General features: G+C 42.9%; 1 protein-coding gene across 3 annotated transcripts in view; it reads left to right on the forward strand.

Annotated features, from left to right (window-relative positions):
- The window catches only part of TSPAN9 (tetraspanin 9), a 158,146-nt gene extending 141,804 nt beyond the window's left edge, over positions 1–16,342 (forward strand). For all 3 annotated transcript variants that reach the window (XM_005427414.3, XM_031062282.1, XM_031062283.1), the window contains 6 exons: positions 6,979–7,170; positions 8,764–8,838; positions 10,307–10,408; positions 10,984–11,115; positions 11,236–11,319; positions 12,265–16,342. In XM_005427414.3, the coding sequence (XP_005427471.2) occupies positions 6,979–7,170; positions 8,764–8,838; positions 10,307–10,408; positions 10,984–11,115; positions 11,236–11,319; positions 12,265–12,336 (657 nt within the window). In that variant the 3' untranslated portion in view covers positions 12,337–16,342. The remainder of the gene's footprint in view (positions 1–6,978; positions 7,171–8,763; positions 8,839–10,306; positions 10,409–10,983; positions 11,116–11,235; positions 11,320–12,264) is intronic.
- Positions 16,343–22,840: the final 6,498 nt, after the last annotated feature.

Genomic DNA, 22,840 nt, shown 5'->3' on the forward strand with positions numbered 1-22,840 from the left:
GGGGGGTGGGGAGGGGGGAGAAGGATGGATATGTGTGCATAGTTGAGAATACCCCTGGAATAAAGCTATTCCATTGCTTAAGCAGAGTCAGCTAGAACAGAGACTGTAGAGATTCTCTAGTCTACAGACAGACTGTGGAGTGTCTAGTTAGGTTTGGAATATCTCCACAGATGGAAGCTCCTCAGCCTCTCTGGAAACATTACCTCAGTGTTTGGTCCCCCTTGCAAGTCTTGCATCGAATTTTGTGGTCATCTTGTCCTGTCACTGAGCACTCCTAAGAGGAGAGCAGCTCCCTGTTCTTCAGTGCCTTTTATCAGGTATTTATACAGGTTAGTAAGAACCCCCTGAGCTTCCTCTTCTTGAGGACAAACAGTCCAGCCCTCTCAGCCTCTTAAGAGGCTCCTTTCCCTTCCTGGTATTCACCAATGTCTGTCTTTTACTGGGGAGCCCAGAACTGGACACGGCATTCCAGTTGTGCTGGATTCACTGGTGTTGAGTAGGGGAAAAGGGTAACACTCAAAACTGCCAGACACATTCTTCCTAGTGCAGCCCTGGGTGCTGTAGGCCTTCTTTGCTTTGAGGTTGCATTACTGGCTTCTGATCAGCTTGCTGTCCACCAGGACTCCAGGCTCTCCCCTGGAGAGCTGCTTCCCAACCTCTCAGGCCTTGGTGTGTCCTGGTGCATGAGGTCATTCCTCCCCAGGTGCAGGACTCTGCATTCCATCTTGTTGAACTTCCTCAGACGTTCTCTCTGCCTGATCCTTCATCCAGTCCAGGTCTCTGAGGGGCAGCTCTGCCATCTGCTGTGTCAGCTACTCGAGTTTATCTACAAACTTGCTGAGGGAACACTCTGTCCCATTGTCCTGGTCATTAATGAAAAGCATTTGCCCAGTAGGCAGGGTCTGTAACCCTTGGGCACATCTCAGTGTGTCTTATGTCCATCATCCTTTTGTTCCCCTTCCACCTTCTTGAAGTCTTCCTCACTTCAGACATGTCAGGGCTTGTCTTGCAGTCTGATAAAGTGGGGGACAACAAAACAGTCTTTACTGTTGTTTGTATCTACACTTGAATTATTTATTCCATTAGCTCTTACTAAAGAATGTTTTGTCCATTTTACAACTGTGTTCAGCCAATCACAGAGCAGTGGTGTTTGTTAAATGTAAACAAAATGGCAACTCCCTGCCATAAAATGTGCAGGCATTGGAGACACACACACACAAGTGTGCTGATTCCCCAGCATGGCAAGAGAGCTCTCCCCATAGGGCTTCCACAGGAAAGAGATTTCATGTGTTCATTAGAAATGACACGGTTTTGTATTTTTCACAAATTAGGAATAACATGGTAGCTGAGGAAATTATAAAATCATAGAAATGTTGCTTGACAGGAATCTCCTCAAGTCATACCAAGTGGTGCTGCTGCTAGTGCTAGCTCAGGTCAACCATGACTGCCGGTAGCAAAGCATTGAAAACCTCTGTGACTGGAGGTTTTGACACCTTTTTGGTAACTTCTTCCAGTGCTGTACTAATTTCTCAGTGAAAGTTTCTCCTAAAGTGCAGCCTGAAGTACCGGAGCTGCCCTTCAACTGAATAACGAGAAGTTTAAGCTGTCCTTGACAAACCAAGCAAATCCAGGTCTTACAACTTCCTTTTACAGAACACATCCTTTACTGAAGACTCCAGCGTGATCAGGGAACAGCGTCCAGGCCAAAGCTTAAGGCTTCTGGGTGCATATTTACACATTTCGAAAACACAGACTGATAAAAGTGTCAGAATTTAATGCTCCTCAGGATAGCTCTCCCTCTGCTTGCCCCACAGAAGATCACAGTTGCTGATGCCTCACTTGAGTTTGTCAGGACCATCCCAGGAGTACTGCTTGGGGGAGTGACTCTAGGAAGATAATAAATGCTTTCTCTGGCAGATGGATTAAGGAAACTCAGCACTTGCACAAATTCCAGCTCTGTACCTTCTATTACACACAGGCTGTTGGTACAGCTGTTACAGAACTAGACTCAAAGAAGATATCAAAATGATTCCCTTGTCTTCCATCAATGCTCAGTTCATAGGAATGTTGTAGAGGAGTTTAAATCTGCCACATTGCTCTGGCAGTAGCACTAAGTAGGTTTTATTTGAGTATGTTCACCTACTTCCATACTCTCATTTTCTAGTATATGGCTGAAGAACTTCTCAGGTTTTGGTGTCCTTGCAGTACTTTAGATCGTATTTAGAAGATGATCTTGCTTTGCAAGAGACCTCTGAGATTGTCAGCTGTTAAGTCCCAGTTTTGATTAATCCTGTGGATTATCTAGACAGTGCAGGAAAATTTATCTAATCTTACCTGAAAATCTCCTTTAAACACCAGCCCTTTCCAGAGATGGTTTAACCACCCAAATCCAGAGTTGGCAATTGGCATCCAAAACGTGAATTTGCAGAAAGCTTATCTCTGTTCTGGAGTGTGTTTTGAAGTGGTGGAAACCATGTAGTTCTCACCCCTGCCTCCTCCCAGAGCAGTTATTCTGATCTGTAATACATTAAGATACCATAAATGAAGGAGAGGGGAAAATACTCAAAAACCTCCCAAAACACAGAAAAACCCCCAAACCCCAGGATCAGAGTGAGAAGACTTTGCTGCTTTATAAAGGCCGTCAGAACCTAATTCAGAGTGTCTTTTTTTGTCACTGCAGTTGTCCTAAAATCAATTCCCAGCTCTGACACTTTTTTTGCAATCATGCTGTCAGTATTTCCTTGTAACAAACCTCCAGTGCTTTTTGCCATTTTATGGGGCCATATATAAAAGTGTAGCGTGTATTTTTCATTGTATCATTTTTGCTTCAGGCAAGATCTCCTGTTTTAACACAGCACAGAGGAAGGTGGGGAGCTTTCTGCTCTCTGTAACTGGGCCACAGATGGCCATGGGCGTGTTATTCAAGGTGGAGTAGAAACTGAGACACTTGCTTCTTTTTGTCCCTTGTGGTTGTCTCTCATTATTTAGTTTCTAAATGTCTCTGTTCTATTCCAAGTGTGTTAAGAGCTCTCCTGGTGTTTAAGCAGCACTAGAAGATCTGATGTCAAGAACAAACTCTTTCTCTCTCACACGCCTATTTGTGCAGCTTTTCCATCAAACATTCTTTGCATGGGATGGAATAACTGCAAAAGTCAACAAGAACATGACCTTATCCCTTTTCCTCTTGGTAGTGCCTTCCTTATCAGTTTCCTTTTTCTGATGCTGTTCAGTGACTTCAAGGGCAAGTCTATCAATATTACTCAATTAAAAACATTACCAGAATGGCATTTCCTACCCCTTATTTACCCCAGCTTCTGGCTGCTTGGTAGTTTTGCTGGATTCTGCACACCTGATTACTCTGAGAAGCACGAAATGTCATTATTTGTGTACATGCTAAGAAACCACAAATGCTATTACCAATATAAAAAATTATCTAGCCCTTATGGACAATTGTGGGCACAATGCTTGATTCTTGTGGCATAATTAATGAATTTACTTCTCAGTTGTGTGAAGCAAAATGTGCTACAAATGCTTGCTAATATTCCCCTTGTTCCTATTATTGGAAAGGACTGAGACACTGGCGGTTGGGTTTTCTGACTGACCTCTAGAGTTGTGAACATTTCATTCACATCCTGTCTAATAATTCCTCCCAGGCTAGATAATCCTGTGCACAATCTCCTTCTGTACAATATGTCAGTCTTGGCATACATTTGACCATCTGTGTTGTCCTTTCCTGGGTCTTGTAAACTCTTCCTGAATCTTTTTTATGATTAAGGCAGCTAAACTTGGGTATGGTGCTCTATTGTGAAAGTTTGTATTGTTGTATTAGTTCACATAATGCTCAAAAATGAGGAATAAAATAAATTAGCTCCTTCCCTGTTCTGGCGATAGCACTTGCCAGGGAAAGGCTTGTTTTGGGGTTTCTTTCTCTCTAAGTTTATCTGGAGTTCTAATTTCCCTCAAAGTATTTGAGACCCTTAATGTTTCCTAGAATGCTTTCTGTTTTCTGGACACAGTGATGAACATAGATAGACATTGAGGTAGTGAAGAGAATTCAAAGTGTGGGAGAACCTGTGAGGAACATTGGTGTTCCTTTTGTTTTTACGCTCAAAATATGTGTACCATAGCTTGGATAAATTGCCCTGTAAGTAAAAGAAGTGGCTGACTTTATTATAGTGTTCTGCAGTGACATAAACAGCAGGGGAAGGAGAGATTTGATGGTTGCCTAGAGGATGATGATTTCTAATCATGAGAGGGAAATGAGCCAACAGTTTTTGAGAAGAAAAATCCAGTGAAATTTATTACTCTGTTGAACCATTTCTCTGGGGAAGGAAAGTCAGTGCCATCACTCTCACCCAATTAAATACCAAGCAGCATATATTATTTAATTATATGGTGAAAAGGGAATTAATAAGATGACTTGATATATTCTTGCTGCTTTCACACTCCAGGATTCAGTTGTTCCGAACAGAAAGAGGTGGATCCTGTGAGAATAAATACTTGTCAGAGCATTTTTGTAGTGTTCACATTGTATAAAACATGAGACTGGTATAGAATAAAATGTCAGTGAAAGGTATTTTATTGCTAGAATCCTAGCCAGCTTTGGTTGGTATGGTTGTATGCAATTAAGTCCCATGTCAGTGGAATTATTTGGGATTTTTTAAAGAAGCACGAGTGAAAAAAGCATTTGTCATGGGACCTGAAGTTTAAAGCATAAATTTTAGCTTCAGCAGTACTGCTATGCAGTAGAATGGCAGAGAGGAAAACAGAGAAGAAAGCACAAAATTCGAGGAGCTGTGGAGAGAAGAAATATGAAATTTGTCTTAAACTTTTAGCGCTATTTGGTATGGGATGCCACCTTGTGGAAGTTTTTAGGTTGTCATGTCTTTTATCAAATCTCTGACTTTTTACTCTTCTGGCACTAGAGAATCCCAGTTGCATAGATCAATCTTTAACAGCCCCTCCATCACCTGATGTTTTACGTAATCTGAACTTCCAGTGTTACTCTGCCTTCCCTCATTTAAGCAATTAGGTGCTTCTGACTGTTTATTAGTAAACATAAACATGAACCTTTTGGAGTAATCTCCTAGCCACCTTTCTCTTCTGGACCAAATCTCTTTCAAGGATTGTGCTGCAGGATTTTTTCAAATGGTTAAGAGACGCTGGCTAGGGCTTCTTTCTTCTATTTCTTTTGCTACGATCTCATAATTGTTGTTGGATTCTGAGGTGTCATTCTTTATGGGCTGGGCTTTGTATTAATCATATGTACTCCTTTTTGTCCTCTGCTTGTCCTTCCTCTGTAAGCTTTTTTCCCTGAGCTTGCTCTTACCACTGCCTTGTTTATCTGCAGTGATCTATTGCTTTTGGCCTAATGATTCCAGAATTCATTGCACTCTTTCAAAACACTTGAGCTAAGGCTGTGACTTCTGAACTTAATAGAGTATGAAAGTCCAAGGAACACATTTGTGAATGACCTTTCAAGTGTGAATTCAGGAACTTATGGAAAGTTACACTGAACAATTTTGGTCTTTGGTAGAAACTTCTTTGGAAACATTTACAGACTCATCCGTGGAGTGTCATGAAGTCATTGATTAAAGTGCCATCAGCTAATGGCAATGGCAGCCCTGGCAGCTTAGAAATGCCATTTAATACTTTAAATCAATGTTGTGTGATGAGAGCTGTTCCTGACCTCCTGAACCATTAAACTCTCAGCCCCTGCCTGCAGTTTTCATCTAATGGTGGAAACAGCTGAACCACAGTGTGGATTCCTGAGTAAGCTTGAGGCACCAAAACTGCAGCAATTCAAAGACAGAGTAGATGAAATTTAAAGCAGGAGCAGTAGGTTGGCTGATTCCATGAGCTGCAGACAGTTTGAACCTGTGGCCATGTCCATTGGGTCCTGCAGCAGAATATGATCAGGTGGCTTCTGTTTTGTATCCCCCCACCGCTCTTTACTACTCCAAGTTCGCACTGACCTTGCTGACATCTCATGAAAGGCAATGAGAAATCAATTCAAGCTCATTAAGTGTAGAGGACAAGTTTGAAGGAAGAGATTAAACTCCTACCCTGCCACATGCATGTGTGTATGTTTTGTACCAGTCTTTCCATAGGGATAGCTGGTGTTTGACTTTCTCCCACTACACACACTCCTGTTGCAGTTGTGTCCAGCTCTGTGATAGGACACAGATGTTGTGACATTTATCCATACCTAGTGATGCAAAGCTCTCCAGCCACTCTGTGGAGTTACTGTTTGTGTGTTGAGTTTTGGAAGAAGAGGTGCTTCCCAGTCTTCTTACAAGAATCCTGAATGTTTCCTCTGTGTTACCCAGTGAATTTGTTACTCTGCTTCCCTTGGGAATGCCTGTGAGCATAGGGCTTGAGCTCCTGTAGATAATGTGTCTAGACATCTGATTTTGATGACATTTTGTGATCACTGGCAATCAACACTAAAGCTATGAGAACTTGTACTAAAACCCAACGTGGGTACTGTGACTGGGCATTTTATGACAAATATTTACTGAAATTATGCTTTTGATTGTAAATGTCTTCAGGACTTCCTTGCCTCCCGTAGGATGGGGCAATACAGGGTTGAATACTCTGAGACATTGCAGATGATGCACAAATAAGTGCAACAGAGCATTCGTTCAAATAATATTTTTTATTTTCACAGAGAAAAATTGCACTGGGTTGCTGTTGGGACATCAATGGGTAGCCCTGGTTTCATGTGCTAAGTCTCTCAGAAGAGAATTCTGCCATCCAGTGGCTTTTCAATAGAATTATGAGTACAGGTGACATGACCAAGTCTAAGTACAAACATTTAATTTCACTTTGTTTCAACATCAAGCCACGGAGAGCATTACTTCAGAACATTTACCTGAGAACTTGCTTGTGAAATTCTTTCTTTTCAGAGTTTTGGGGGAAGGAGACAATGACATTTCTGTTAACAGTGAAACCTTTCTTTTGTTTGTCTCTTTGCAGTTATGTGGCTGTGGTCTGCTGGGCGTGGGCATCTGGCTGTCAGTGTCACAAGGGAACTTCGCCACATTTTCTCCCAGCTTCCCATCACTTTCAGCTGCCAACCTAGTCATTGCCATTGGCACAGTGATCATGGTGACTGGCTTCCTGGGCTGCCTAGGTGCTATCAAGGAAAACAAGTGCCTGCTGTTGAGCGTAAGACATCAGTACTCGTTTTCACTAAGAACAGTGGCTGTTGCCTTGTTATTATTTTATTTGAATGACCTGAGCGAAATAGTCTTTGTGGCTCACTGTGACATTGCCCCTGGCTTTCAATCTTATGTAGGCTTGCAGTGTGACATCCCACAGCTTTGGTTACAGTGATATCAATGGTGTATTAGCAAATGTGTCCTTGTTACTGTGTGCCCTAATGTATTAGGTAGCAAAACAAATTGCTATCAGTCACTTCTGAATGGTTAAGCATGAACTGTAGGATCAACCTGGATAGCCCTTCTGGAAATGTCTGTTGGAAGGACTGACTGAAAAAATTTTTTTGTTCAAAGCCTCTCATGGCTATTTTCTACATTGCCCTTACCTAAGGCCTTTGTCAGAGGATGGTGGAAACCATCTGAGCCAAAGTTAAGAAGTCAAGGTCTCTGCCAGGCCTTATCAGTAAAAAATAAATAGTCTGACTCTTGAAATTCTCTGACCAGCACCGAAGCACAGAGGTTGGGAACCTGTCTCAGAAAACACAGTGTGGATCTTCTCTCTTGCATAAACCCAGGAGGTTTCATCATTAGCTTCCCTGACTAATAATAGGAGGTTATATGGGGCAATATATAATACCCTCCCCTTCCCCATATAAATGTCCCCCTCCAAAAAAATGCTGTGGAGAGGAGAACCCCCCTGCAAGGAGAGGGGTATAGTGGCAGAAGGTGGGAGGAGGGCTTTCAAGGCAGACAGGCTCCAATTCAGTCATAGCTTAGAAATCCAGATGCTGTGACATCAAGGAGCAGATTTTCCTTGTGCAAAACTCTCTCTTATATGGCATTGGGGAACAGCTGGGCAGAATTCCTTAAACCACCTCAGAGAAATAAACTGGAGGCAAAATGTGCACCTAGTTTTTTGCTATCTGATTGCTTGGTTTTGTGTGTTGTGCAGTTAGGAAAGCAAACAGAGATTAGTATTGAAGTCCATGTGATTCATCCACACTAACTGCAACACCAGCTTCATTTTTTAAAAAAGTTTGTATATTCTTACGAGGTTCTGCAAAAGTAATTTTATTACTACCATGACTGTCATGAGTTTCCAGTTGAAGAGCTAGCTGTGCTCCATACTGCTTCTTCCCCAGTGTCTGGGGGCCAGGTGCCATGCCTGTCTGGAGTTCACTAGGGCATAAAGGCATGAAAATAAATGCCTACTTGGCCTGAAAAGTAGTGAGAAACAACTAGAACTCACACTTGGGATGCCTCTGCAGAGAGAGAAATTTCAGATACAGAGCTGGGAATAGAAGTGCTGAGTAATATGATGACTATTCCACAGTCACATGTGGTTCAAGCCCATCTGCTAGGGAATCATTTCTGAGGCACGTCACATTCATCTTTGTGCTAAGGGATTTAGCATCTGTCCTGTAGTCTGTGTGAAGGAAAGAGACTCCCAGGACTGTGTGCTGTCACAGCAGTCAAAAGGAGCAAGACAAAAGCATGGCTGAAACCGGCAAACTGGTAGTAAACCATAGAGTCTAGGAGCTCTAGGTTTACTCTCTACTTGGCAAGTGTGTATACACTGTCTCTTTTTTCTTTGTTCTAGTTTTTCATCGTTTTGCTGATAATTCTCCTGGCTGAGCTGATATTAGTCATTTTATTCTTTGTTTATATGGACAAGGTAAGCAAATATGCCGTATTGATTAAGTATCTCTACTAGCATGTAAACCAGGTTTAGTTTTTTGTTTGATGAAAGTATGTGAGTTCCTGGATCTTCACTTCGGTGAAGGTTTAACCTTGAGATTTTGGCCATCTATTGTGAGCTGCTTCTGAAGGGGAAGGAGAAGTGATGAGGAGAACAAGCAGGACACAAATCCCTGAAATAAAGCCATGGTTCAGAGCCTCCCTTTTCATCTTGTCCTTAGATAGCCTTCGACATGTTTGATGTCTGCAAGAAGCTGATCATCTTGTAGTCCTGGGTTGTGGAAGGTCCTGCTTAAAACCCTATAGCTTCTTAGGGCCAGCCCTTGGAACAGGACTGGAGGGGAGAGGCATGAGATATTCGCAGGTTATTCCAAATGCCACCAGTTGTCTCACTTGACTGGGCAGTCCCAGAGAGTTTGGTATGAGTGTAGAATGGATCAAGAGATAGTTTCTCATAAAGCCTATTTGTAGAATCTGCTATCTCAGAGTGACTAAGTGACTTAGGCACAACTGGCTGACCCATCAGATACATAGCACTGCAAAAGTGACTGGGGAACTGGAGATGTCTGCTAAACACAGGGCAGAACAAAAGCTCCTCCCAGACCTTTATTTCTTCTCAGGTTGTCATTATGATGCCTGCTACTTTCAGGGAGCTGAGGTGAACTGCTGATTCTGACTGGGTTCTAAAAGAGGGATGAAACAGATCTTATAAAATCGTTGACCTTTATGCCACAACCATAATTCTTTCTCTTCTACCAATTCACTACTGTCAGAGGCAAGGTACATTCCTACCTGCATCTAAGACTCTGGGCTCAGACTGAAATTAAAACAAGAAATGGGACATCTCAGATATCCTGTTAAGCATTCCAACTTTGTCTTCTAAAGAAAGAACACATTTGAAAGTCATAAATCCTACAAGCTTGCTCCCACAAGGAGAAAAACAATAAAGTATTTTTTCAATTGATTTTGTACTGGCTATTGACTATAGCCTGCCTGAACCCATGCAAGGATAACTCCACTAAGGCTGGGAAGCTGGGACTCTGGTTTTGCGATATTAGCAAATTAAAACAGGCCACAGGTTAAGGCAGGAGACGCTGCTGTGGGGTATTGCCAACAGCTGACTCTGACAAGGTTACAGCAAGCTCAGCAGATAGATGCTGTTCATTTTCAGGTGGTTTTAATTAGATGATGACTGTATGATGGACTTTTAGCAGAGGTCTCCTATCTCAAGAGAATTAACCCACTGTTTTGCAATCTGAGGGAGAGACTAGGCCTTGACAGCTGCTTTAAGGTCCCAATGATTTATGAAGCTGAAGTTTTTTATCCATCTTAAGTTTGTGGTGAGAGAAGGTAAAAGATGGACATTCTATATGTGTGTCTGTACCATTTGATCCTTTCCTCTGAACAGCAGCGCATTGACTTCCTCTGTCTTCTACATGGTGCAGGTCAGTGAGAGTGCAAAGAAGGATTTGAAGGAAGGAATGAAGCTGTACAATTCAGAAAATAATATTGGACTGAAAAATGCATGGAATATCATTCAAGCAGAGGTAACATATTTTCTCAATAGTAAAAAAGTAATGATTTGGTCATCAAGGCTGCTGCAGTGGCATCCATGCCTAGTCTAAAAGATGGCTAATGCAGGTTTTGATTTCTGATTTTGCTCTCTTGAACATCCAGGGAATACTGTGAAACCCAGGATCACAGTGTATTCTGTAAGGTGAAAGATGCTCACCTGTCTGGGATTCCCTGTGGCTATTACAGGCGTAGAGATGATCTGTAAGAGCAGAGAGACAGCAAAACCTGCATAGGTGGCACTGCAGCTCTAGCAGGATTTTGCTTTTAACAGTTGTGGGCTTATTACCTTGTTTTGGTGTTTGGGCTCGCGTCTCTGTAATAAGAAGATTTGTGTCTGGAGCCATTTATTTTCTTTGGGTTTGTGTTTTCTTTGTGTTTTTCAGTATTTGCTTTAGGTGATCAGCAACCACAGAATACCTTAAAACTACAAAAGTGTTGCGGTGGCCTTTTTGAAAATATAGAGTGGTTTAGTGGAAATAAAAGTTTGTGGTTGTGCGTGATTTACAAATTGTGCTAGTTAATTTATTAATCCTTTACTTCTGCACAGATGAAATGCTGTGGTGTGAATGACTATACGGATTGGTACCCAGTGCTGGGAGAAAACATTGTTCCAGACCGATGCTGTATGGAAAACTCCCAGGATTGTGGACGGAACTCTACTGAATCACTGTGGAAAACGGTAAGGCTCACTTTGCCCAGGTCAGGTCTTAGGTAGGGATGGGATGGAACAAAATAAAGGGAATGCAGATGAAAGAAAATGTGACCTTGGGGTTTCAATTTTCATCTTTCATTATTTCAGGGATGTTATGAGAAAGTCATGAGCTGGTTTGATGACAATAAGCATGTCCTCGGCTCGATTGGGATGTGTGTCCTCATAATGCAGGTAATACTGGTCTGATGTTTTTCAACATGGCTTTGATTTGCTGTCAGCATTCTTGGCTCTGCTGTGTGAAAAGTGATGCTCAACTGCTTTGAGTTAGAATCTTATTTCAAAAATGTCAGACTTGTTTTATGAGTTAATTTAAGGCCATGTGCTCAGAAAGCAGGTCAGTCCTCCAAAGAAGACATGCTACACTGGGGTTTTGCTTGCCCGTGTTTTGACTTCAGGGTACCTCTTTGGAGTTCCCATATTAAGCCATCTGTTACACTGTCCTTTCAGGAACCGGTTGATTTTTCATTTTGAAAGCAAGTTCTAGAAATTACCAAAATTAGTCAAATCATGACCACTGAATTAAGGAGGTTGATGTGTTTAAAAAAAACAAGTGCAGAAGTATCATAATAATCTGTTACGGTTTTGGAGCTCTTGCTCTGGGGAAGTGGTCATGGCACCAAGCTTGCCAGAGTTCAAGCATTTGGACAATGCTCTCAGGCACACGGTGTGATTTTTGTTATCCTGTGCAGGGCCAGGAGTTGGACTCAATGATCCTTGTGGGTCCCTTCAGGATTTTCTATGATTCTATCACTGCCATACTTTTGAGGGAGAATATCTGAATCTGATCTTTTCAGTCACAGTTACCTGACTAAACAAGCACAAGTTGGGTCAAAGGGAAGAGTGGCTTGAATGTACTGATTCCAAAAAATTGTTGCACGTACAACAAAGAACCCCGAGAGCTTTTTTGCTTCCATCTGTGCTCTGACAGATACAACCATGGACATCACTATGTGCCTGAACAACATACATTCAGATTTACTGCTCAATGTTGAAGCTTGAGACATATGGCTAGTGTAGAATGACTGTTCAAACTACAGCTGGGCCATGAACACAGGTCAGCAGCGCAGTTTTGGCAACCTTCCTGTACTAAAGCCCTTATTCTTTGTTTTCCTTCAGATTCTTGGCATGGCCTTCTCCATGACACTATTCCAGCAGATTCACAGGACTGGCAAAAAATATGATGCCTAAAGCCTCGGAAACATTATCACATCAACCCTTCTGTCTCATCATAAAATGAACACAAAGAATGACTGCAAGGAGCATCACGCCTAGCCCTGCTGAGGAAATCCGTCCCATTGACAGATCCACTTCATTGTTACTTGTCCAGTTATTATCACAACTTATTTGACTGTTTTATTTTCTCCTGTTTCACATTTGCCATTTATTTGCCAAAGAGGGGGGAAACTCCCCAAACAAATGGATTTTCTACACAAAATCATAGATCTGCTCTAAGAATGTTTCTTAACTTAAGAAAATGTTTTGCTCTACTAATCCATGCTATATGTGCGAAAATTATGTGTGTTTGACATCGAGGGAGAATTCTTCAAAGTCTTCCATTAGGTTTGCCACTCTTATGTCTGATTTACTGGAAGACTCGGAAAAGCCACTCTAACTGAGAGTCCTAGGAATTGGAGCTGCTTTGCTTTGCAGCTTCTTGTACCTTACGGTGTATACTTTTTTATTATGATAATGATGATGATTATTATTATTATTATGGATATAGCTTAGAATTTAGTTGCCTGACTTATGACTTCTTACTGTTTTTGGTTTTACACATCTATTGTACGTTAATTTGGGAACCGCTGTGCGATCTCCAGAGGACCTGTTTTGCAAAGCTGATAGTAGGTGCGGGCAAAGACGTAACTTTTCTCAAGTCCATGGGGAGGCAGCACCTACCTTTATTAGGGCCTTGATGCCCTTACTGTAACAAAAGTATTTCCTTTAAAATCAGAGACTCTTTCCTCAGATGGAATGCAAAGCCTTCCCACTGGACCAGATGATGAGCTTCCTACTTCTGCGAGGCAAAGTTCCAATGCCTTTACTCACCCAAAGCAGTGCCTGGCTGCTTTATGTCATGCTACTTTGAAAGCTAAAAGCACTGACTAAGCAAGTTACTGCCAGCACAAAGGAGAGAGATTGCAGTCTGACCTACTGGCAGCAGACTTCACTGTGTTGTCTGCTTCAAAAAGTTTGCCCAAGGCATGGCAAGCTGCTGGATGTGAAGGAAGGGGATGGCAATTTGATGGCACCATTATCATGCCATGGCCTTTGTTGTAGGGATTTCCTCAGGCTAAAGACAGCTACCTCCCTGAGCTAGAAATGACAGTTTGATTATGAGTGACCAGATGATGCAGGAAAGGGGCAATTTCCAGAACACCACAGGGAGATGATCTGTATTGGCACACCTTCAGTAGAGAATTGTTTTTTGCTGACAGATTGCCAAGTTCATCCAGTGGGGTAGTTCACTCAATGCATAGTTTTACCAACATTCCTGTTAGAAAACTTGAACATGTATTTCTCCACTTTGAATGCTTCTTCATTGCAAGGGGCACCCACGTACCCATTGTTACAGGTTTTTGCTGTTTTGTGAAGGAAGAAGGAAAGGCTCAGACAATGGAGGATGCTATGATAAAACTTCAGTCAGGGCTTGACTCAGCCCTGAAAGAAACACTGCTTTTTGCATGGAAAACTGTCAGAAGCAGCCTTCAAAGGTTACCTCATCCAATGTCACGCCCAGAGAGGTATTGACACATGAGTGAGATGGGGTTCAGTATGACATTATTGGGCTGAGTTTCAGAAACTGTTGAGGATGGAGATTTTGTGCCTTTCAGAGCCACGCCATCTCAAACTACTCCTCTGGTAAACAAGATTCTGTTAATGTCCAGTCTGAATATTCATACTTAAAGCTCTAAAAATATGTAATTTTCATTGTATCATTCAGCCTATCTTTTTCCTTGTGAACTGAAATAGCTGTTGAGCCACTTTATATCTGGGAGGTTTTAGTCCCCTATTTATCTTCCTAATAAGTCCTACATGCATCTGTACATCTGGCAGCAATAGTGTTTTGTGTGGCCTACGTGCCACTTTTTTGAGTTCCTGTGAAATCAGTGTGACAGGAAGGAGTGTGAATGTGTGGGAGATAGAGATGAATTTGGGGGTTGCAGTGAAGAAGAAGGTTACTATTCTTAAAGCACAGCCCTTGCCCATACGAGCACAATGCCCAAATTTCACAGGGCTCTGGTTTCCCACTGAAGCAGACAAGGCCATATGGGTTCAGCTATTTCACTTGGATAGCCATTGAAGGAGTCAGGGAAGAAGCAGAGGGAAAGCACAGAAACTGAATCCAGTTTTACTTCCATTTCTAACAAAAATTGGGACCAGGAGCATCTGAGCCTCACTGCAGATGGCTGTTCCACGTTGAAGAAGGGGCTCTGATGCCCAGTGTATCTGCTGCTACATGTAAGACTGTATCCAAAGTTGCTAAGATGTGTTCCCATTTTTGCAAGAAAAGACAGGATGGTTTTCGTCTGATGGCTCCACTGCATTCTCACTTTGGGCAGAGGTGCTTAGCTTTCTCTAGATTTTCTGGTGCTCAAAAAGAGCCAGGTGCAGGGCTGAGTAGGAGCATCATCTCTGTCCTTTTGGGTCGCACAGTGGTACCTGCCACATCTTACATTTTAATCTGCAGTCAGTTTTTGTACAAAAATGGTAAAATATATTAGTGAAAGTAATAAGGAAATAAAAGATGTTTATGAGTAACTCAGAGATGAAATGTGTAGTTGCAAACTCAGCTACTTTGCCTTCCATCCAAACTTATTTTTCTAGAATGCTTCATTCCATTTCACGATCTAGAAGCATAGATCCTGAAATCTTTTTTTAATGACTACTTTAGGCATTTTAAGCACAGTATTAAGCAAGATAGTTACATGAGCTTCATGTATTCATCTCTATGAAGCCACCTACAGGAGAGGAGTCAAAAGCAGGACTGATTTGTGTCTCTAGCTGACTCTCTGATGTGGGAGGTGATGACAGACATCCTCAAAGATGCAGAAAGGTAATACCACTTTCCAGGCAGCAAAAAACAGCTCTGGAAAGTGTGAGGTTGTGAGGTTGCAGCAGTCAGTTTGTCAGAGAAGGCACTAATTGTCCTGTAAACTGGTCAAAGGGAGCTTTGACTCATGTATGTATGCACTTTTTTTTTGCTTATGCTGGTGGGTGGCTGCCTGTGTGTTTTCCCCAAATGTCACTCTGATTATTTAAGTTTTTAGCATGTTTTTAAATAAAAACTGATACTGAGTAAAAGTATCTTTAATATACACAAATATTGATTTGTATAAATGCATACCTCCCTGTATCTCTAATTCATGAAAGCACAGTTCAAGTCTGTGAAAGTGCTGTTTCTCTGAGTGTTCCTTCAGACTGTAGCATACCTGCTGTCTTACTGTCCTTCATGCTCGGGGGCTGCCATAGAAATTACAAAGAGACAAAACAGGAGAACTGCCTGAAGAAGCTCTGTTTGAAAGCTGATGAAGTGTGAATTAGCAGTGAATTCTGCTCACTCCTGGTCAAAACCAAGGCTGTTTGTTACAGGAAACCCAGGTGGAAGGCACTTAAAAAAAGTGCCCATAGCTAAGTAGCATGTGAAATGCTAAAAGACAATGACATAAATGTCTACCAGATGACAGAAGATGCCTTGGATATGTCATGCTTTGTGTTCCTGGACTATGGCTAGGTTAGGCCAATTCTCCTATCCTGTGTCCACCTGCTTCATTTCTATGCATGAAATACAAATTCATACACAGGGAGGGTCCAAGCACAGAAGACAGCCAGACTGATCCTCGTGGTCTTTCCTGGGTGACATATTAGTCAGGCATAGAAAAGGCAAGGAGGAAAAGGATGTTTTCGCAGCAGATGATTCTTGGGAGCAGCATGGAATAGGCCACACATAATTCTGATGTAACTTCTTTCTGTAAGTTAAGCAGCTTCATCCTGTAGCTGGCAAGGGGAAACTTGGAGATGTTTGCCTCTGGGGTAGCCATCTGTTGTGCAGTAGAGAGTAGACACTAAGAAACAACATGCCATTCCCACCGGGTGATGTTTGCACCAGTGTTTCTTCTATGCAATACCTACTTTCGCCTTTATATAAAAGATTTTTACTAGGATGATATAAAAATAAAGGATTTTTAAAAAGGTGCTTCTTTCAGCTCATTTGTCATGTAACTCCACCACCAAAACTGAAAAGGGACAAAAAAAATTTAAATAAATAAATAAATTCCAAAAGGTGGCTCACAGAGATCTATTCCAGCCCCACTGCCGCTGAAATCCAGAGCTCTTGAAGCTGTTTCATTTGTGAAAAGATTTCTCTCCCCTGCTCCACCCCACCCTCCCCAGTCCTCTCTCATCCTTCAAAACAATATTAGAACAGAAAAAGTTGTGAAAAATCCCCAAATAATGGAAAAATGGTTTTGGGAGCCTGATACAGGAAAGAGATTGCAAGGGTCACAGAGAACACAGAATAGCTGAAATGAGGACAAAATAGTAGAGAGCTTGAAAGACATTCAGAGGACTCTGAGAAGTCTTGGACAAAATGTGAACACTGATTAACACTCAGATAGAGAATGATTACAGAATAGCCTTCCAAATGCCAGGAAAGTAGAAGATGGGCTGAAAGATCCCCAGATGAAACAGGAGCCAAGCAGAAGTGAACAAAGCAACGGAGAGAGTTCGAAAGAGATTCCAAGCGCATACACTAGCCTCAGGGAAGGGAAGAAAGTCTGTAAGTGCTCAAGAAACCAAAATGCAGCAGTGTCAGAGGCCAAGAAAGAAAGAGATAAGGCAAAGAACCACCTCAGAGAATACAGAAGAGGCTCAGTGATAACAAGAAAGTATCAGAGCTATTAAAGGAGCTTCAGACTACTCACTAGTACCAAGGGTGGCCTCAAGAGAAGATTTTTAAAAGGGGGGGGAGGGGGGAAGAAAGATTGACAGTGCCCCAAAGAGTAGCATCAAAGAAGGGAAAATCAGCCAAAAATCTGTAAAAGACTCAAGAGAACACAAAGTAGCCTCAAAGAAGTTAAGAAACTATAGAAAGCTTGAAAGAACCATGATGAACACACAAGAGACTTTAACAATAACAAGAAAGTGTCAGAGATTCTGAAAGTGCTCTAGGAGTGTATGCCTGCAGCTGCTAGGAGAGGAGAGAGGCTTAAAGAGCATAAGAAAATAGTCTTGGAGAAGGGAAGAAACAAGCACGAAGGCTGAAAAAGTCCCAGGAGAAAGAAGAGAAGCCACTGAGATGCCATGAACTCTGAAGGAAGACTAAAACAGCCCCAGAAAATCCAGTCAAACTTCAGAAAGAGGGGCTGAAGGGAGAGTGGGATATGAAACAAGCCGAAAGACTGAAAGTGCTCCAAAATCCCCTTAGTGAGAGGAAAGAAGAAACTGAGAGACAGCCAAAGCAGCTTTGGAGAGGCTAGGGGAGAAGTGGAGAGGTTGGGAGAGTACCAAAGAACAAAGCAGCATCACAGATACTGAGAGATTAGAAGAAAGTGTGAAAGAACCTCAGAGAAGAAAGTAGCATAAAGCCTGCAAATGTGGAGGATAACAAAGATTGGCCTCAGAAAGGTGGAAAAAGGTAGACAAGAAAGAGTCCCAGAGATCATACAGTAGCCTTGGAGAGGTGAGAAAATATGGTATTTTCTGGGATCCCCTGTTGTGGGGAGGAAAGATGAATCTGACTCCATGTTCTTAAAGGCTAATTTATTATTTTATGATATTATATTAAAGAATAGTATACTAAAACTATACTAAAGAATCGAGAAAGGATACAGAGGTCTAAAAAGAATGATAATGAAAACTCATGACCCTCTCCTCAGAGTCTGACACAGCCTGACCATGATTGGTCATTAAGTCAAAACAATTCACATGAAACCAATCAAACAATGACCTGTTGGATAAACAATCTCCAACCACATTCCAAAGCAGCAAAACACAGGAGAAGCAAATGAGATAATATTGTTTTCTTTTATCTCTGAGGCTTCTCAGCTTCCCAGGAGAAGAAATCCTGGTGAAGGGATTTTTCAGAAAATATGACAGTGACAAGAAAATACTGCAGAAAGACTGAAAGAGCCTTGGGAGAGCAGAGAATAGCTTCACAGAGACCAAGAAAGAAGCAGATGTTGAAAGAGTCTAAGGAGGGCCCAGAGAACCACTGGAAGGCCACAAAAGCAGAAGAAACACTAGAAGAATCCTACTGCATGCAGAGCATCCTTAGGGCAAGCTTTCCCAGTTAGGCTGGAAAGCCCATTGGAAAACATGCTCTTGTCCTTGTTCCTCAAAGCAGGGGTCCATTGCCATAAAAGCCAAAGCTCTGTTGGCAACACTGGCAGTCAGGTCTTAACCCAGGGGTTGGGAGGTCTCCTGCCCGAGCTTTGCCTCTCCACTGACAGGACCAAGGAGAACAGCTCCTGGGCTCTGGTGCCCTATAGGCTCTCTTGGTGTGCCTAAGGTCTCCCTTGACAGTAACACTGGTGCACACATGGAGGAGCAAGCCAGAGGAGCAGGCCAAAGTCCAGACATGCCTTCATGCTCTCTGCAACCGCCCCAAGTCTGCCCTCCCTGCAATCAGGATGTCATGTGAGGTCTAAACAAGGTCAGTAGATGGGTGCCTCTGTACCCTGCAGAAGGCAGCTCCAAGCAGTGTCCCAGCGCTGGCTCAGGCATGGTGCAGATGCAGCTGGTTGTGGCACATCCCTCGGCAATTCACAGCATCCTGAGGAGTGGCATGGTGAGTACATGCATTACAGCTTGGATGCATGTGTATGCACACTTGAGATGGGAATGTGCTGTAGCTGTGTGGAAGCCTGACTATGTGTACACCAGAGAGACTCTGGAGATTTTATTTTCTCACTTTATGGCAGGTTGACCCTCACCCACAGCTAAGCACCACATGGTATCTCACTCACACCCCCCTGAAAACCACAGCAGCATGGGGAGAGCAGAAGTGAGAAAACACACAGGCTGAGATAAATACAGTTTATTACCTGAAGGAAAGAGGAAGAGAAAAAAAACAGTGATGCAAAAGCAGACTGATGTCCAATCAGTCTCTGAGCAGCAGCTGCCTTCCCAAAATCTCTCTCTCCTCAATTTCTGTTACTGTGTATGATATTGTAGGGCATACAGTATCATGTGGGTCAGTTTAGGTCAGCTGTCCTGCTTGTGTCCCTCCCAAATTCTCAAATACCCCTGAGGGGGGCTGAGTGGGAGCAAGAGAAAGCTTTGACGGTGTGTAAGAAGTTCTCAGCAATAGCCAGAACACAGGTATGTTCCCAGGGCTTGCTTTATTAACAAATCCCAAATGCAGCACCATACAGTCTGCTACCAAGAAAATTAACTCTATCCCAGCCAGACCGCAGTAGACTCTTAAACATCACTTGAATGCTGGTGGATGGAGACATCATGAGCATCCAAAGAGATGTGGAATGCAATTTTGCCTCTTCTTATGAATGCCTATCTTCCCCAGACTTCCCAGACAAATACAGTCTCTCAACCCCACAGTTTGCATTGTGGCATGGTCTCTGATCATCCCAATCTTGCTCACCACATTCCCCAGGCACAGAAGAAACTATGGGTACTTGCTTGTGCTGCCTAATGTAACTGGGCTCAAAAGTACTCTGCAAAGTACTCTCCAGAGATAGTCCAGCCCAGCATAGGCAGCAAAGATGGACAAGCTGCTCCCACATAAGTGTTATTCACTAGGAAGCAAGGTAGACTGAGATGCCATGTCCAGACATTGAACAAGTTTGCAAGTAATCCTTTCCTAGGTTGCAATGAATGGTGGGAGAGGAATGCATCAGGCTATGGATAAGTCTCTTTTCTCTGCATAGCGAACTAATGTGTATAATAAAATCTCAGGCTGATGGAGTCCATTGCAGGCATGTACAAACACTATGCATACTCCACAAAGGAAGATGTTAGGGGTTAGGCTTTTTCTTTATTTTTTTTTCTTTCTTTCTTTCTCTCAGGTAATTTTCTCCCCATTTGTTGCTCCAGAGATGATGAATGGACAATACTTATGAGACAAAAGACCTAGCTGGATGTCTTTGAATTCCATTGAAATGGTCCTGGGGGAGGAGGGGAGAAGGGGTGCAGTTACAGAAGAAGGGGGTCTAGTAGGTGGGGAGTGAGCTCTCTGGCTGGGGAGTTTCTCTTGGGAAATGCAGAGATACCGTGAGAGGTCAGGGGGCTTACTGAGACTTGCCCGGGGGTCAGGGGCTGCACTCAGCCCCTTCTCCTCTCAGCGACTGGAGGGGAGAGCAGTGGTTTGTGGTGTGGAGAGTGGACACCTGTGTTTCCCTAGACGGGGCTGCACTGTGGTTTGCTACAGATGAGCTCACCACCTGGAGTGGCACTGAGACTGGCTGCTCCCTGTAAGTTTGCAAAGGGACACCGCCCCTCTTGCCCCTCGCTGGCGCCGCCATTGCCCGAGGAGGGGCGGCTGAGCTGGCCCACAGCGCCCCTGCAGGCGGGGGGCAATCACCGCACCCCCCTGCCCGGCCGGGAGCCAGCAGCGCCCCTGCCGGCCGTGAGCGGAACTGCACCGAAGGGGAGGGTGCCTGGATACCGAGAGAAACCTGTCACTGGGTTTGGGGTTTGTTTGGTGTTGCTGCCGTTGTGTTTGTTTGTTTGCCCTGTTATATATAGTCTAGTAAAGAACTGTTATTCCTTTTCCCTTATCTCTGCCTGAAAGCCCTGTTATTTCAATGTTTTAATAATTTGGAGGGAAGGGTGCCATATTTTCCATTCCAGGAAGCTTCCTGCCTTCCCAGCTCTCTCTTAAACTAGGACATACAGGAAGTAGGGTGATGAGTGAAATTCAGTCATTAGAACAACACAGAGGGAGCAGCACTGCAGGGTCAGTGAGAACCAGTCCCATGCAGCTGTTCATGTGTTATACCTGAGAAATCATGCCGGTGCTGGCAGAGTCACTGGTTTTGAGGTTATCTCATTCTCTGACTATTTGACTCAGGTAAATAGTCATTATGTAGTGCTGCAGTTAGCAATGCTGTGCCAGCCTAGAAAAGGTAGGAGTCAAAAATTAGTGCAGGTATTACAGTGTTGTTCCTTGTAGGTCTTCTGTGTACATCTCCAGAGAGAAACAAAGAAACTAAAAGCTCTCTGCTTTCTCCAGCTGCTACGAGTGCATCTATTTGTATTTAAATTCTCTCAATGTCAGCTGAAGATCTGGAAACTTCCCAGACTCCTCCTCCCTGCAGAGAAAAACCCTACAAAATACCACCACCAAAAAAAAAAATCCCCAAACCCCAAACAAATAATCCAGGGATGATGGAATTCAGTCTACCCATAAAAGGAGACAGACAACTGGCAATTTTAAGTGGCCAAGTAATGGTGAAGTATTGGATATAAGAGTGAGACAACCAGGGGAAAAAAGAACATCCAGGAATGTGCTAGAAAAGTGAAAGGAGACAAGGAAGTCTCTAGGGCGTGGGTTTTATTATCCATTAATAAGAGGTAGAACAGGTACTGCTAGAAAAGGATCTTCTAGAAAACAAGGATGCAGGAGATTCAGGTTAAGAAAAATCACCTGACACATCCAGCAGCTCCTTGAACAACAAATCAAGAGGATGTAGATTTTCTAGGAAAGAATGTAAAATAATATTCTTCTATAGTTTCCTCCACATCTCAAGGCCAATGCCATATTTGAGGTGGACAGCCATGGCCTCCAGGTGTGATGGTTTGTAATAAGCAGAGTATTTCCTCAATCCCTTCTCTTGCCTCTGGGCAACTGCATTTGTGAGTGTACAAGTTTGTGGATACCACAGGCGTCACATGTGTCCTACAATTTCCTTTATGCTGCAATACACATGCCCATCATAAAACCTTGAAGTGTTCTGAAAAGTTGCAAAACATTGTCAGTATCTTCTTTTCGTGGCACAGTCATTGTACTCTTCTGGGGGGTCTTGGGGGCATGGCGTGTTCATATTTTATTCCTTCTTTGGTTGTTCTGTTTGGTTTCTGCTTACTTTCAGTTAATGCAGGCAGAATTATATGTCATTATCATTTACATTATCATTCAGTTGCATAAATATAACATTACACTGATTATTAAAAATTAATCTACTATGAAACAGCAAATACCCAAGAAGCACCCACTTTCCCCTCTTGGAGAGTCTGTAATGGCAGTTTATGTTCCTTGTCTTTTCTTAGTTGATACACTCGAAGGCAGAGAGCAGCTCTTCAGAGGGACACAGACAAACTGGAGGAGTGGGCTCAGAGGCACCAAATGAAACTGAAAATGGACAAAGGCAAAATTCTGCACCTGGGAAGAGATAACCCCCAGCAACAATATGTTTTAGGAAATGGTGAGCAGCTATTCTGAAAAGCAACGTGGTCCTGGTAGAGGGAAAGCTGGATGTGATCCCACAGTGTGCCCTGGAGGCAGTGGGGGACAACTGCACCCTGGGCTATAAAATAGCAGGACCATATTCAGGATCTCAAAAGAAAGGAATACTACGATTTTTTAACCCCATCTAAAATACTGCATCCAGTTTGAGGTTCATCAGTATACAAAAGGCTGATAAAATTGATCAACTGAAACAATTTCAGCAGAGGAGCACCAAGACAATCAGAAGGCCAGAGCACTTGTCCTGTGAGGAGAAACTGATGGACCTGG

This window comes from Geospiza fortis, unplaced genomic scaffold, assembly GCF_000277835.1.
Source record: "Geospiza fortis unplaced genomic scaffold, GeoFor_1.0 scaffold286, whole genome shotgun sequence".
Taxonomy (NCBI): domain Eukaryota; kingdom Metazoa; phylum Chordata; class Aves; order Passeriformes; family Thraupidae; genus Geospiza; species Geospiza fortis.